The 15859-nt window shown below is 42.3% G+C and overlaps 1 protein-coding gene across 4 annotated transcripts; it reads left to right on the top strand.

Annotated features, from left to right (window-relative positions):
- Positions 1–70: 70 nt before the first annotated feature.
- On the top strand, positions 71–15273 carry zyx (zyxin). Of its 4 annotated transcripts, none has more exons than XM_017415394.3 (10): positions 71–208; positions 8077–8315; positions 9419–9663; positions 10323–10418; positions 11123–11650; positions 11819–11960; positions 12909–13078; positions 13308–13486; positions 14177–14297; positions 14378–15273. In XM_017415394.3, the coding sequence occupies exons 2-10, from the start codon at positions 8090–8092 to the stop codon at positions 14489–14491; spliced, it is 1821 nt and encodes a 606-aa protein (XP_017270883.1). In that variant the 5' UTR covers positions 71–208; positions 8077–8089; the 3' UTR covers positions 14492–15273. The 4 variants fall into 4 exon arrangements, with proteins under 4 accessions (XP_017270883.1, XP_017270879.1, XP_017270881.1 ...); XM_017415390.3 differs by having other exon boundaries at positions 11816–11960; XM_017415392.3 differs by lacking the exon at positions 71–208 and adding an exon at positions 551–694 and having other exon boundaries at positions 11816–11960.
- The last annotated feature ends 586 nt before the right edge of the window (positions 15274–15859 follow it).

Here is a 15859-nt window from a genome sequence, read left to right as displayed (position 1 = left end):
GTCCTGAGCTAAAGTCAAACGAGAAAGAACTTGTTTGGGAGGATGGTGTCATTCCTTCTCCAGGCTGAGAGGCACAGGGGGAGGGTCCAAAAGCTGTAGAGAGAGGAAGAGAGAAAGAGAAGTCAGGAGGCAGCTCTTACTCATTTTGGACCAAGAAGAGAAAAGGCACAAAAGGAAGAGGGGTATCTACTGTGGCTGTAACAACAGGGTAAGTTGTCCTGTTGTTAGCCGTACAGTGAAATGGGAACTTGTCTTGCGGGTTAGGCAGCTGGAGGTTACCTAATAAGGTGAAGTTGTCGGGTTGTTTTTTTTGTCTGTATGATAATGGTGCAGATTTTCAGATTACTGCTGCAAACATATAAAAGATTGACATCTCTGCGCTGTGACAGGCAGCTCAGTCTACCCCAAAAGCAGGGGTTTTGCTGTAAAAATGAATAAATAAAGAAAACTCATTTTGGGTGGTGGTCGTAGCATTGCTTGTGTTCTCAGGGGACAAGAAGAAACCTCCCTGATCGTACTTTTTTTTTTTGTGATGGACACCGACGATAAAAAGGACACGGGGTATGCGGAAGTGGAGCTGAAAAGTTGATGTAGCTGGGTTAGCTAGCGATGCGAGTGGATGTCCCGCTTCTCGTAGAGGTGGTGGGTTATTAAAGTTGGTGACGGAGAGAAACCGGCGACTTCTCCATATGAGGTAAGAGGTGGTGGTGGTAGGGGTTATGGGCGGTGTTAGCCCGTATAACTACAGGAACCTATCGACCAACGTTGTGAAACGTGGTGGGGTGTGTTGCGCTGCTTAGCGAGCTGTCCGACCGGTGTTGTGCCGAAAAAAGAGCACCCCATGCAGATAAGGCACCCCTCCCTCCTGCTGCAATCACAGGAAGTCACTGGTTTTCGCCCTTAAATTCAGTGAAAGTTATAAGTTAGTGACTGATACCCGGTTGTTGCTTCATTTAAAGGCGCGACTGTAAAAAAATGTTTTAATTACGATACGATGTTTCACGGTGAAATGGCTGTTTCTGAGCAGGTAAAGGTTACGGCCACAAAGTTCACGCCCCAAAATATTTTATGCTTGGAGCAGCGGTAGATGTATGTGTACCCAGGGGGTGTGCATGTCCCGGCAGCCGCGGCTACCATTAAAAAAAACACCTTGTATAGCCTACCTGTAAATGAAATTAAGGGCAGAACTTTTAGTCACTTTCTTTCCCCCTTGCTTTCCATGAGAGGGGCGCTTCTCCCGGAAGAGGTGTTTTTTTCGGCACAACACCGGAGCTAACCTTACAGTCGGGTGAGATTCGGAGGTGGAGGTGAGTGTCAGTTGTTCTTCAAACGTCGATAAATATCTCCTCTTTTTTATTTTATTTTATTTTCACGAACAAAGCCGTTTAGTTAACCAGCACAAGCTAACGTCCAAGCTACTCACTTAGCGCTGAAGGCTAACGGTTAACATTAACCGTTAAAAACGTTTTGGCACGCGACGTTAGCTTCGCTGGCCATCAATGAGAGGTTTACGTGTTATTGGTTTTTTGTGTGTTTGTTATTGCAGCTGCAGCCGTGTTACTACTCTAACCCTTCTGCTGTTAGCTGTTGGGTAAGTGATGGTCAGTGTTGGTTAAAGCCATCGCAATGCCAGGGGTTTGGTTTTTATCGAGCAGCGTCGGTATAAACGAGAAATCAGGATCCAGGTCGGCACGGTTTTTTTTTTTTTTTGCCTTTTTTTACGGCTCTGTTGTGTTCACGTTCACCGAGGAGGCCTCTCAGGGTTACTCCTTCCTCCGTCTGCAGCCTGTTAAAGAGAAAAAGACGAAATAATGGGAACGTTAGGCACCATAAATATAACAAGTAGATCAGAAAGTTAAGGTTAGACCAGTTTATTTCATGTGTGTGCATGATTTCAGCAAATTCACTTGAAAATGTGTTGTCATTGAACAATACTTTGATTGAAAATGCATCTTGGCTTTAGGTGTTAATAGACTATGCAAAGCTAAGTGTAATTTATCAGGATAGAAAGAGTCAATAGAGTTGTTAAAAAGCCATAAAGATAGATAGTTACTGATGTCGATTTCAGACATTATTGCAGTAGTAATTCGCCGAGGTGATTAGTTGCCATTTATATATAATCTTATATCGTTTTTGATTTAATTTGACAACACTGGTGTCTAAAAACAAGCTGCATTTACATTTGCAGGATTGAGAATGTGCATCAGCAATATCATGTTTGTTCATCCGCTTGCTCAAGAAAATGTCCTCGAAAAGCTCAGACTTGTCCACCATCAGTGAGTGTACAAAAAAGGATTATGTCTTAGTGAAAGTGCCTTAATTCTGACTTTTTTTAAACAAACTACAGTGGCCAACTCCTGTGGTTGTAAGTGCAGCTTAATTTGACAGAACTGTAAAGAAGAATCACCTGCTTCTCATTGTCGTGAACAGCCTCGTGGCGAATTTATGCTCAAAAGCATTTAACAACATGCAGCTCTATGTTTGCACAGTTCCAGGCAGATTACGCAGGTATGGGTCACCTTCTGACTGGCAAATCACGACAATTAAATTTGCACATAGTGGTTTCCCAGTAAACCAGTATATGCAAATATAAACCACATTCAGCTCTGTATCGGCGCAGCAGCGGAACAAGACCAAAACGCAAAGCTGCAAACCGTGTCTCCACAACCATACATCCAATTTTTTTTTACACGCTTTTCCATGCAGGGTGGTGGTACCTGGAGAGGTGAGGGATACCCTGGACAGGTCGCAAGTCCGATACAAGACCACATTGAGACAAAAAAATCATTCACGCTCTCACTCACACCTAGTGACAATTCAGCAGTCAACCTAACATTCATGTTTTTGGTCTGAGGGAGGAAACCCACACAGAAAGGCCCCAGCTGGGTGTTGAATCTGCAAACTTCTCGTTGCGAGACTACAGCTCTAACTACAAGTGCTGCCCCTTGGCATCCTTTTTATATTATTTGTTTTAGTGTCCCGATGTTGCGCTTGAAGCAGTGAAAATGTTACAGCGCTGTGCAACAACAATTCAGAGCTTTAAGAGGACTGTAGCTTCCAGAAACATGCCAGAGTCTCTCCGACTCTGTGAATGTTGAAATTCCTGCTGATCGTTAAGCGAGGCCGCAGCAATTAAACTGGATTCAGTAGAAAACTTGGCTAATGCGGTTTCTAGTCTGATGTCTGTGTTCTGAAGTCTCAGTAGATTGTTGAGTCGAATAAAAACATCTTTTAGGTGAAGAGTAAATGACTGTGTGACTAGGGTTATGAGAAATCCTCCCTAATTGTAGCCTTCATGAGTCAAAACACTCGAGTTATTTCGGAGCATCCATTTGGTTCAAAGCCCTTCTTGTCTAGTGCTTTAATTGAGTTTGTTGCCGTCTTGTGACTCTGCTCTGGCTTCCATTACGCAGCATGTTGGAGGCAGCAGGCGAGGCTGTTGAAGGGGGGGATAGTCTGATACAGAATCCAGTGGCGGATGATACAGGTTTTTGAGATGTTGTCTATTTAATGAGCGAGACAACGCTGGCACACATTGCATACTCAGTGACCTGTGAGATTGGATTTAAAAGGGTTGTTTGTCCCTGCGTTGGTGACCCTCGGCCTAGACGGGCTTTCCCAGAAACTGGGTGTGCTATTAACGTCAAAACAATAGAGAGTTCATCAACAGCACACTAGTGCCAGATACTGAAAGGAATGACTGGTTCTTCTGTCAGAATTTCAGGTTATCTGTAAGTAAATATTTGTAACTTGGTTTGTCTTTTATTGTATTAATGGCAAAAGGGATGTTTATAATTTTAAGGACCCTTTTACCTCCAGTCATTGTCGTCTTTTGTTTGGAAAATTGTAGCTGTAACAGTTGTTTTACTGAGCTGGTGTGAGCGTAGCGATAATAAGAAAAAAAAATATAGCACCTACGTACTTGGGTTTCTATTTTGTAAGCTTTTAAAGGAAAATTATTTAAAGGATATCTCTCAAGAGTTAAACTAACAGCTATGGAGCAGAGTAGATTAAGGAAAATTTCTGCCAACTCAAACAATTTGGTCTCAAAACCTTTCTTGCCCTTTAAGTAAACCCCATAAATGTTTTTGCAACTGGTCACTTTTGCGCAAGATATTTTTTTTTTTGTATTGCCTCTATCTTGTCAACCATGCCTACTCTGAATGCGTGCACAAATCAGCCCTGACTTGCAGTTTCACCAGTCGGATCCCAAAACACAGGCGTTTAAAAAAAAAAAAAAAAAATCGTGTGATTACAAAAGCGAAGACAACCTGCCATTTTTGGCGACAATAAGAGGATATCTGTACGAGTCAGATTAACCGGAGGAAGGACTGTTGGTTGGAAAGACGGGACAACTTCTGGTGGACTTGGCTGATCCTTGGTAGGATAATCTTAGCAGGAACAGATATTGCAGCAACGCAAACGCCGCTCAAGAAAGAAAGTAGCAATAAACAACTTTCCTGCAAAAATGTAGAGTGTAAAAATGCCTAATACTGCATCAAACTTGAGGTTGAGATGGTGAAAATTCACCCTTAAATGGTCCTGCTTTGAGTGGCTGTCAGCATGACTCCTCCATGAGATTCTCCAAACTTGGATTGCTGTATTGTCTGCTGTACGTAAGACAAATGTTACTTTAAAGACTTTTACTGTGATTCCAACACCCTGCTTGTTTTAAGAACTGGTCTTTTATTTCCAAACCTTGGTTAGAAGCAGTTTTCTAATCTGGATATATGGAGTTGGCCTTAAAAGCATAAGCACATTGTGTGATCTCTTTATTTTTTTGGTGGGTCTTACTGATTGCGACATAAGCCCCCCATCTCAGTTCAGAGTGGAAATGTTCGAATGCAGTCTCAAGTGATGCCTTTCAGTGGAAGTAGCGAGTAAGGGTTGATTGAAAGGCTGAAGAAGTTGTCGCGCTCTGCCGCAGAGCGTTAATCTGCACCTCCGGCGGAGAAAGCGAGTCAAAATGTCGGTTCCTCCTCATTGAAAGGAGCAAAAATAACGGGAGTGAAGCTGCAAAGATGCTTCGAGAGAGTCGACTCAATGGAAGCGGGGAAAGGGGGGAAAAAAAGGTGATGTCATTGAGTTGTGGTGCCAAAAATGTTCCTCAGCAGAGGGTCTCATGTTTCAAGATGGATTTGTAGTAGAACGTCTGGACTGGAGTGCTGATCTCACCAGACTGAATCCCTTCGGAGTTCTTCGAGGGAAAGCTGAAACCTTACCACAAGTTGTCATCTGTGTTGAATAATTAAGAAGACTGCCTTTTAAAGACGAGGAGCCTTCGCTACTTCGATTGCAAGACCTAATCACAGTCTGAACTATTCTCGGACTCTCATAATGGATTTAAGGGTTCTGGTTAGAGTGCTCTGCTGACAGAGGTCGTCTTCATCCTAAACGTAGCAGGCCTTGATGCAAAACACGTCGCCAGCTATTTTCCAAATCGCTGCACAACAAATGTTCTTTCCTTTTTTTAGTCAATTTTACTTTTCCCTTTCCTGCAGGTGTCAACATCTGCTATTGTTTCTGCACCAAATAAAAGACGAACACCTCTTTGACTTTCCATTAGAGCGTCACCATCTGCTCCTATTGATTCACGCGGCCCTTTTCTGAATAATTTAGGCGGAACGGTGAAAAGGAGCAGAAAAGAGGCTTTTGTCGGAGCTAAAGGTGGTGATACAAACCATATAAAAGAACAAAATATTGACATTTTGTTTGTTTGACAGGGTACTTAATAAAAACAAGTCGTTGGACTGTTGGGTATTTGTCAGATCCTACAGAATGATCCTATAATTGTAACAAATAAAAAGGATTATTTTTCTCACCAGAGAGTTGTTTTAGCTGCAGGGATTATTTGGCTTATGGTCCCAAGATAAAAACTCAAACCTTTTCTCTTTACTTTTACTATATTTACTGTATCTTTTTCTGTAAGTTTGTTTCAGAAGTTAAATTAAGGAAAAATAAAAACATTGCCTGTTTACTTAGAAGAGTCCATCTTTCTGTGACGTAAACAAAAATAAGTCCCATTAAGTCTAATATTTGCAGTTTTTAATATTTTAAACACCTCACTTCAATAGAAACTTGGCCTCATTGCAAACATTATTGGACATTTATTTTCTATATTCAATGAAAACAGCCACTTTTTATTAAAGCCTTATAAAACAACAAATGATTCATCCATCTATTAAAACTGTTGCATTCAGGCAGGGGTCACATTTATGCCTAAGTTTTGTTTTTAACTTTTTTGGACAAAGCTCTTCCAGATAAATCTACGATGTGTGCAGAATATTTAAACCTATATGACCTATATTACCAAACTCTCTGAAACATCCAAGTTTTCTCAAAACAGCAAGTCAGACTGCTGGAGCTGTTTTTTTTTTTTTTAGAAAAGCTTGCCAAGCCTGCTTTGGTTGTGCACAACACACCATCAGTGGACGGGAGCCATTGTAAATATTGTTTTAAAAAACGGCTTATTGGACTGAGTGTTAACTCGAAAAATATTGTCTTAACTTATCTGATTGTTGCTGCAGAAAACATTCAGATTTATGTTTCTTTGCTTTCCATTTGTTCTCAGGCACAGGGTAAATTCACCTCAATAACACACATATTACGCATGAACAGTACGTACTTGATCTGCCACGCTCCTTCGAGAAGCCGATCGTACCTTTTTTTAAGACCATCTGCTTCTTATGTTACTTTGAGTTACTGCAGTTCTGACACGTGCCTTGTTGAAACAGGTAATTGGTGCTGAAAGTCTCGTTTGCTTGTAGTAGCTGACATTTCGAAAGGCGTTAGCCGTGAGTAACCTGCATCAGGACACGGAGACTAAATGTCACGCAACAATAAGATAAGTCCATTGTTCATGTTGACTAATTGCTTCCATGTTCTGTTACAGATTGTGGCTATGTTACATTCATTAGATTGTACCTGTCAAAGGCTTAATATGAGCTCTTCAGCCTTTAGCTTCCTTTTTTTTCAAACGGTTCTAGTTTCCAACATTTATAGGAGTATTGCTGCCTGTTAGTTGAGAGGACCTTTGTCTGTTTAGGTGTGGCGGGAGTAAAAATGTGCATACATGATTTTGTTTTGTTTTTTTGTTGGCAGACTTGGTGAATTTGTGGGAAAACGTATGCTTTTTGACTAAAGTACGTGTTTGGGGCTTGCTTTGGCACTTCTTGGCAAAGAAATAAGAGCAACGTCAACATTTGCTGAACCGCCGCCATGTGTGAAGTAAATATTTGAGATCAACCTCCGTTTGACGCAACTCCCTTGGAAATGTTAGGATTGTTGGTTGCTCTCATCCCTTGAGGAAAGTGGTTGCGCTCCTACAAAACCTTGCTGTTGCTGCGCTTTATGATGCTGTAAACGACTCAGTGTCACATATTGTAAATTGTTGCTGCCATCTGGAAGTTACACTCTGTTTTGACAGCTCCACTTAAGTGGATTAAGGACATTTAACACATTTTTTTTACTCCGTTTCAAACCGTTTATCCAAGCTTTTTTCACTTTAGAGTAACCTACATTTACAGACCAATATATTTTTTTCATTCTGCTTCTATAAAGCAGAACTAGCCCCAATGAAATGCAGTAAAACAAAGATATCAAGACACCTTTATCTAAGGTAATAAATTAAGAGTAGGAACTAATCTGCAGTGTATTGATTTTACATTTATGATTATGACTATGTGATCAGCTTCTCTTTTTCCAATTTAATGCCCAACAAAAGCCACTCTGAATGCATAATGACATAATTTTCTACTGTTTTTTTTTGTCGTTTCAAGAGTGGAGTCTCTAAAGCTGGTTTTGATTAGTGTGCAGTTTTGCAGACCAAATGTTTCATTGATGTGTCATCCCCACTGCTTTCCCAGTAAAAGGCCTAACGGACATATTCTGCCAAGGAATGCGAACCCTTGGACTTTTGTCAACTGATGAATGTTGTGTTAATCATTCGGCTCTGAGAATAGAAATCCTGACGGCGGAGTAGTTGGGATTAACCTTTTCACAGATTTTCAAAAGCCCCTCTCGTGCGAGTTAAAATGATCCCGACCGACCGTTCGTTTTGTTTTTTTTTTCCTTCAGGTAAATCCACAATATGGAGGACTCCAGCAGCAGCAGCAAGCCGTACGTGGTGACGTCGTCTCTGAACTTCAAAGTCACCACCCCATCCTTCTACAACCAGCCGAAGAAGTTCGCTTCCGTGGCACCGCCGAGGCCAAAAAGTCAGACCCCTCCCACAGCTCCATCGCCAACACCGCTCGGCACCGCCGTCATCGGTCGAGTTGGAGACCTGCCCCCACCGCCCTCTTCACTCTGCGATGGTATTTGTACTTTTTATTTACTTATTTGGTTCAGCGCGCTCATCTTTTCCCTATTACAGCTCCCTGCTGCCTCCGAAGCTGGAGCTCGCGGAGCGTCATTGTTTGGCGTACACCAGAATAGAACTGCGTGGTAGTGTCGAATTTTGTTGTCTTCAAGTCATTACTTTCCTGTCATCTTGTGACTGCGTCCACAATGTCACTCATCCGCACAAAGACATAAATGAGCCTAATCAAAGGGAGCCTTCAGAGATTTGTCTGTTCATGAAGAAATGCATTGTGTGTTTACGACCATTCAGCTGATTTAACATGATTTAAGTTGACAGGAACTTGAACTATTCAGAGTTAGGAAAATGACTCACAAAGACACATTAGTAAATGTATTTTCAAATGTTTTGAGTGAGGACATGCATTACTTTTGTTAGATCCTGGGCGGCAGTGTGTTCTGGTACCAGCTGGAATGATGTCAGGTCGGCAGATAACTCAACATTTTGTTCTAATTTTGCTTCAGCACACCCTCTTTGTAAAGCCTGGACTTCACTGACAGTTTCTTTGTCTTTTGTTGACAGTCACAAAGGCTTATGTTTAGAGCTGTTCTGTATAGAAAACATTTTACAGATGCTCGCAGTTTATTTTTGTAATGGTGGTTTCTGGCGCTGCGTTCGCGCCGTCACGCACTCGTCTCTGAGCCACTCATTTTACACTTACGTCATCTGAAACAGTTGCATCACAGTTGGTTTCGCCGATGCTTGGAAAGCTCCTTTAAAGTAGAAGCTGAGAAAGTCTCTAGAAAAGAAATAAATTAAACCCTCATTTGCTATTTTGCGGTCACAAACATGACTGCACTTCTTTCAAAAGTTTGTGGCTCATGATCTCAGTGGTCCTGGTAAAAACCTGTCAGTTGAAGATCCACATTATTTAAAATGCACTTCAAATCATCCTTTAGGGTCTGTTTTTTCTTTATAGTACCCTATAATTGTTTTCTAGCTAAACATTTTTGGCACTCTCCGACTCTGAATCATCGCCTAGATTTAGATGTTAAACATAAAGAGTTTGTTTTGGGATGGCTTTTAACCAATCGACCCTCCTGGTTCATGTTTTGGCAGACTTCCCGCCCCCTCCTCCTCCACTGGATGATTTGCCGGCCCCTCCCCCTGAATACCACAACCCACCCTCCGACGCCGCTCCCGCCTTCCCCGCTCCTCCTCCGGTGGCAGAGGACCTGCCCCTCCCTGCTCCCCCGGAGGAGAGCGCCTGTCCCCCCGCCTGTCCCTCTCCCCCTCCTCCACCTCCTCCTCCACCTCTTCCTGTCTCCAGCACCAGTTTTCCTAATGCAGCTGGGACCACACAGGTGAGTCACAGCGCTGCTGTCTGCACGGTTCTGTTTTGCTGCACGTACCTGCATCAGTTTGGACACCAGAGAACATTATCTGACCATAAATATTTGCAGAATGTTTTTCTTTTCTTATGTTATTGCTTCTGATGAAGTTAACTTGACAGGTTTCACGTTTCTAACAGGATTATTACTGATTTGTGCCTCAGCGATGCTCTAGGACAAGAAAGGGTCACGGAGATGTTAGATCTATCCCTGACTCAAGCTGATTTGTTCAGCTGCAAATGAATCGGGGGGAGAACTGAATAGTACCGCTCATTAAAATATATATTATATATATGATCTAAATCATGTTTGAATTAACAGAGTTTATGCTAAGTGCTTCTTGGTGAACAAACCAGCGAATAGGCGGCTCTCCTCTAACCAGGAAATAAAGCGAATAAAATATTCATTATTTAATCATCCTCAAATGAAGTTTTTGTTTGTTCATCTGAATATGGGGTTTACATCCCAGAGACAGAAACTGTTTTTCAGTTGCTAAAACTTTTCAATTATTTTTCTTTTAATCTGCAGTTTTCCATAATGACCTACTAAGGTTTTGTTTTTGTTTTTTTAGAATTATATTTATTAATAAATGCACTGTCTGTGATTTATTTTCCTCCGTCTCCCTCTGCTAGAGAACAATGGAGAAGCAGACCAGCTTTGACAAACAACTTGATTCCCTGACTGACTTGTTGTCCGAGATGGAAAACAGGGGACCTTTTAATCCCAAGGTACGCAGCACAGCCAGTGAGGAGCGCACTGAAACAAACGTCAGGCGTTCAGATTAATCCTCATATCAGAAACAAGAGAAAATGGCAGCAGATTTTGACTCAGAGCGATTTGGCGATGACTTGGCTCTGAAAAGGGGAAGAAAAGCAAAGCAAGGTTGGTCACAGGATGTTGTTTGGAGGCATGCCAAGGTAGTTTCATAAGCCGCTCATCTGTTGAGGTTGAAAGCTCAATTGGAAGTGAAGTGCACACCAGACGGGAAGAGAAAACAAAAAAGTAAGGTTGCTGGTGATTCATACTGTGAAAAGAGACGCATGCAGAATGGGAGAGTGATGCACACTGAAGCGAGCGGAGAGCGTGAGAGTGCGATCGAGCCGGAGTGTGCTGCCAGAGCCGCAGTGAAAGGGCCATAAATGGAGTGTTTTATCTGACTGGGAGGTACTGAATCAGAGCAGAATACCGTTGGCTCAAAACTGCAAAATAAATGTCAAAGACGAAGCACTTCTGATAAGCTCAGACTGCGGAGCACTTCCAGTTTTCACTTCAGTCATTGTGCCACATTTAATGCAAGCTTCTGCTTCAGTAAGCAATGAGATCCGCCAGATATGAACCCTCCGTCTGGTGAATTATAGTTTAGGTAATAGAAAAACTGTAATGTTTTCACACTGAGTATTTATCCGTGTTGCTCTTTTTGATTTATCCACAGTTACCAAGCCAGTATTCAGCTGCACCAGCGCCCAAAATTTCAGCCCCTTCAACAGCTCCCAAACCGGCACTCTCCTTCCTGCCACCTCCTGAGATGGGAGATCGCCCTCCTCCTGCTCCCTGGGCAGAAGAACTCAAAGCCAGAACGAACAGACAACCCAACAACAACTCGGCCCCCGCTGTGGCTCCCAAGTCCAGCTCTGGAGGGAAGGGGACAACATCGTCTGCCTCGCTGGCACAGAAAATCAACCAGAACCTGAACCAAACTAGCAGTGCACCAAAGCCTTTCGCTCCCACAGCCACCAGCTCATTCCCGCCTCGTCCCGCAGCTCCACCTGCACCTCCCGCTCCACCAAATAACGTGGCTGCTCCCCCAGCCCCCAATCATGTAAAGACTTCTCCTGCTTTTGGGAGTCAGGTGAATGCAAACCAGAAAACCTCTGCTGCTGCGCCTCCTCCTCAGCCCAAGGCGATGACTTCTCCATCCCCCTCCTTTGCCCAGCCGATGAAATCCAGCCCTGCATCAACGGTACCTTCCTGCTTTTAGCTGTGCTTGTATCGTTAAAAGGCACAGGAAGTACAAAATCTCTCATTTACAACAAAAAAATCTCGTTTTATGCATGTGGTACGAAACTATAAACATGGTGGTTACTTGTGTAATAATGCATTTTTTTTAAATTTTTGCTGTTTCAAGCAGCCGTCCCCTCCTGGCCCAGTTCCTATCCCGGGTGGTGGTGTCCCTCTAAACATGAGGGAGGTGGAGGAGCTGGAGAAAATGACCAAGGACTTCATCCAAAACATGGACAAACAGGCTCCTGTCATCACCTCGGCTCCAACAGGTACAGACATCCGTATTCATCGGAATGCACACATTAGTCTCACACATCATCGCTCATATGCAGTCGAACTCCTCCATATGACGATTAGGAAGTCGTTAAACACAACTTCTTTTTCACGCCACAGTTATCTGTAGTAATGTAGATGAATGGCAGATGTCATTGGTGCTAATTACTGTCATTAAGACGCTGCCAGTTTTTTGCGTTTTTAAACGAACGTTTCGGGATTCTGCCAGGAGCAGCTGATTTTTGGAGGAATAAACAATGGTTTAAAAAAAAAGAATTAACTGAAACCCTTCTGGAATTGTTAAATAAATAAACACATTAAAGGCCTAGCACATCACCCGCCGCCTCTCACACCATGAGAAATGACAGAGTTGTAGCCGATTTGATCAAACCGTGTAAATTACCTTATTCTGTTGGCATTTAGAAGATGTGTTGAGGATGAGTCTCAGCTACTACCACACCGAAGTTTAGCTCAGTATCTGTAAAACTGACAAAGTCATTTTTGTATTGGCAAATTTTAACTGTTTACGAGATCTTTTGCTAACACTACAAACAAACACAATCAGAAATATTATCGCCTTTAGCTGCAGTCAATTCAACTTTCTTACTGGTGGAAACAAGTAAACAGTATTAATAATTATTGTATTTACATATTTTTTATTTTTAATGGATGAGGTGTTTGTCTCAATCTGCAGGGTTCTTAGTTCTATAGTAGTTTAATGTTATTTTAGCCTTATTCAGTTTACATGTAGGACTTTGCCACTTTAAACTATATTTCTTATATAAATACTGATTTTCCTACTGAGTGTAAATGACCCAAATAAATGCATTGAAGACTCAATCATGCATCAGTTGTCTTCTCATTAACTCAGTAATGTATTATAACATGAAAACATTTGTGAAGGATGTTCGTTTTCACTTCTGTGTGTCTTACCTTTTGTGCAGAGGTCTGTGGGAAGTGTGGCGAGGCTCTCTCTCGTACCCAGCCGGCTGTGAGGGCCATGGATAAACTCTTTCACCCCAACTGCTTCTGTTGCATGAGCTGCCATCGCCCCCTGCAGGGCAAGCAGTTCTACGACAGGGACGGCTCGCCGCAGTGTGAAGACTGCTACATAGTGAGAGACTCACTCTAAAATGCTTCTGAACTATCAGATCCATTTGTCAATCCAGAGTAAAGACATTTATTCCGACGCAGTCATTTTGGCTGCATTTTATTGGCACATCAAGTTGCTCCAGTCCTCCAAAGGGGGTCACACTTCATTTATCTGAACAAGCGTTTGCATTTTATCTGCTGAAGTGCTGACGTGTGCTCGTTAATAATAATCTCCGACTTGTTTCCTCCAGAGCTCCCTGACCGTGTGCTCTCGCTGCGGGGAAAGGATCACGGACCGTGTCTTGAAGGCTGTGGGACAGTGTTTCCACACCCACTGTTTCCGCTGCAGCACCTGCTCCTGCATACTCGATGGGGCGCCCTTCATCACCGATGACAACAACAACCCGTACTGCGTCCAGGATTACCACAGGTGGCTTCCCGAAACACTCACAGAAATGAGCTGGGATAAAAATATTTGAACCGATGCTTTCGGTATGTCTGAGCACGCACCGGTTTTAGACGTTTTAAGCAGAATCCTGCCTGTCAGGATGAGTTGCTGTGCTGGAGGGAAGAGGCAGCTACAGCAACACCCCGTCCTTTATTAGTTTGATCATTTAAAACTTGGTTCTTCGTCTCCAGCTTGCTTAGCAGCCTCAGAAACAACTAATTATCAAGCTCAAATTTTCTGTGATGGTAGCTGAGAGTGATTCCCATCACATCCTTGCCTAAAACTTTATCATTAAATGTTACAGTCACTATTGTTTGTTAGCAAAATATCTCCAATTCAAGAGCTAATCCATCTTAGCCAACACAGAAATGGCTGCAACTTAGTCAGATTTTCAGATATTGAGCCAAATTTGGTGTGGTAGTAGCAGGTGGTCATAAGCAACATATATACGCTTAGCACCAACACAATATCTCACATTTACAAGGTTTGACTCAAACAGCTACAACTCATCATAAGATGGGTTTTGTTCAAAACTCTGGCATTGAAAGGCAGTGGGCGATACGCATTCCTTCAAAGAATCCCAGGCCTTTTAATTTTTTAAGTCTAATTTTTTTTTTTGTGAGAGTCTAACAGTGGTAAAACTCTAACGCCCTCTCCACCTCGTTGGCGCAGGCGTTTCTCCCCTCTGTGTGTGAGCTGCAACGAGCCCATTGTTCCCGCGCCGGGAAGCGAGGAAACCGTCCGAGTGGTGGCCCTCGACAAAAACTTCCACCTCAAGTGTTACCGCTGTGAGGTAAGAAATCCACACACCGGCGTCTTATCTGAATGTGAACGGAGCAAAGCGCCAATAAATGTCTGTCATTTACTCTGCAGGACTGCGCTCGGCCTCTCTCCATCGAGGCGGATGAAAATGGCTGTTATCCACTGGACGGCAAGATCCTGTGCATGAAGTGCCACACCAAGCGAGCCCAGCAGGCTGCGCAGTGATTGGCTGCTGCAGCGACACTCAGTTAAAACACGAACCAAAAGCACAGGATTCACTCAGCTGCATATTTGCCTTTGCAACAGGGCTTTATTCAGTAAATATACGTGTGTGTGTGTGTGTGTGTGTGTGTGTCAGTGTGTGTGTAAGGGAGAGTGTGCATTGTGAAAAAATACGTCTGCATGCAGAGACAGCGTAGTATTCCTCTTCTGTTTGTCCTCTTTATCCAGTGCAGAGGTAATGTTCTGTACTGAACTCCTTTTCATTTATTATTCCAGGTCTTTAATGATCCAATCCCCCTCCTTCCCCCGTTCCTCCCCGTAGCGTAGTTTTTGTGCCAAATCAATGTTTACGCTAAAAATTACAGCATAACTTGCACAAGAGCCATCTGATAAAGTTGCCTTTCTTTGTATCTTGCCTAAATATTGTAAATAGGACCAAGAACTGAGATATTTCCATTTAAAAACCTTCACACAGACACAAACACAAACACAACAGTATGAACAGGTTAAAAGTATCAGCAGCCGATGAACCGATCGGTTCAAAGTATTACAGACATTTCACCACTTTGGTTGGCTGGTGGTTGAAGACGTCCAATGCTGTGCCTGCCAATGCAGCTACTGATGCTTTCCTGCCTGGAAAAGTGCTTTTATATCAGCTCTGATTGCATCTTAAGATCAACAAAGGCTGCAACGCAACTGCAAAAAAAAAAAAGAAATAAAAATAGTGAATGTTGCTGTTAACGTGATGTGAATTTCTGGATTTTACAGGCATGCGTTTCGAGTTACGTCCTCTCGTTCTCTCTCTGTGTAAAGGCAAATTTAAAACAAAATCTCTCATTCCTTTAAACGTAGTATTTCTAGATTCACGTTTTATTTTTTTTTATTTTTTTTTCCTTGGATGCAAAAAAATAATGAACAAACAAGATGAGCACAGATTCCTTTTGTGGGATCTCATTTTGAAAACGGACCTTGCACAGTGCTATATTGAATTAAACTTTTAAAAAAAAAAGTATTCTTCTAGTGTCACGTTAACTCTTAAAACAATCCCTGCACATATTTAAAAAAAGAAACAAACACAACTAGAAACGTATAAGTAGGTATTTCTAACAATCTTTTCTTTTTAAAGCAAATGTAATTTATAGATCTAATGTTAATTATTAAAACTACTTGTGCACCTGAACTAAAACAGCTCGTCTCGGCAGTAGGGTTATAGAATATAACTCGTTTAATTTGTTTCAGGTTGCAGATTTAAAACACAGTGACCAAATGTGTCTAAGCAGATGGCAGCGGTTTAGCTCAGTAAAATAGGTTTGGGACTTTTTTTATTTTTATTTTATTTTCTAATTGTGAACACCACTATTCCTTTCATTA

This window comes from Kryptolebias marmoratus, linkage group LG16, assembly GCF_001649575.2.
Source record: "Kryptolebias marmoratus isolate JLee-2015 linkage group LG16, ASM164957v2, whole genome shotgun sequence".
Classification (NCBI taxonomy): domain Eukaryota; kingdom Metazoa; phylum Chordata; class Actinopteri; order Cyprinodontiformes; family Rivulidae; genus Kryptolebias; species Kryptolebias marmoratus.
The sequence above is the reverse complement of the archived record's forward strand: the minus strand, read 5'-3'. Positions and strand labels throughout refer to the sequence as shown.

Excerpts from the sequence above, each read along its gene's own strand:
- zyx (XM_017415390.3), top strand. The coding sequence starts at position 8,090 with ATGGAGGACTCCAGCAGCAGCAGCAAGCCGTACGTGGTGACGTCGTCT. Across the intron at positions 9,664-10,322 it reads ATGCAGCTGGGACCACACAG|AGAACAATGGAGAAGCAGAC; the intron begins GTGAGTCACAGC and ends TCCCTCTGCTAG. Across the intron at positions 11,651-11,815 it reads AATCCAGCCCTGCATCAACG|CAGCCGTCCCCTCCTGGCCC; the intron begins GTACCTTCCTGC and ends TGCTGTTTCAAG.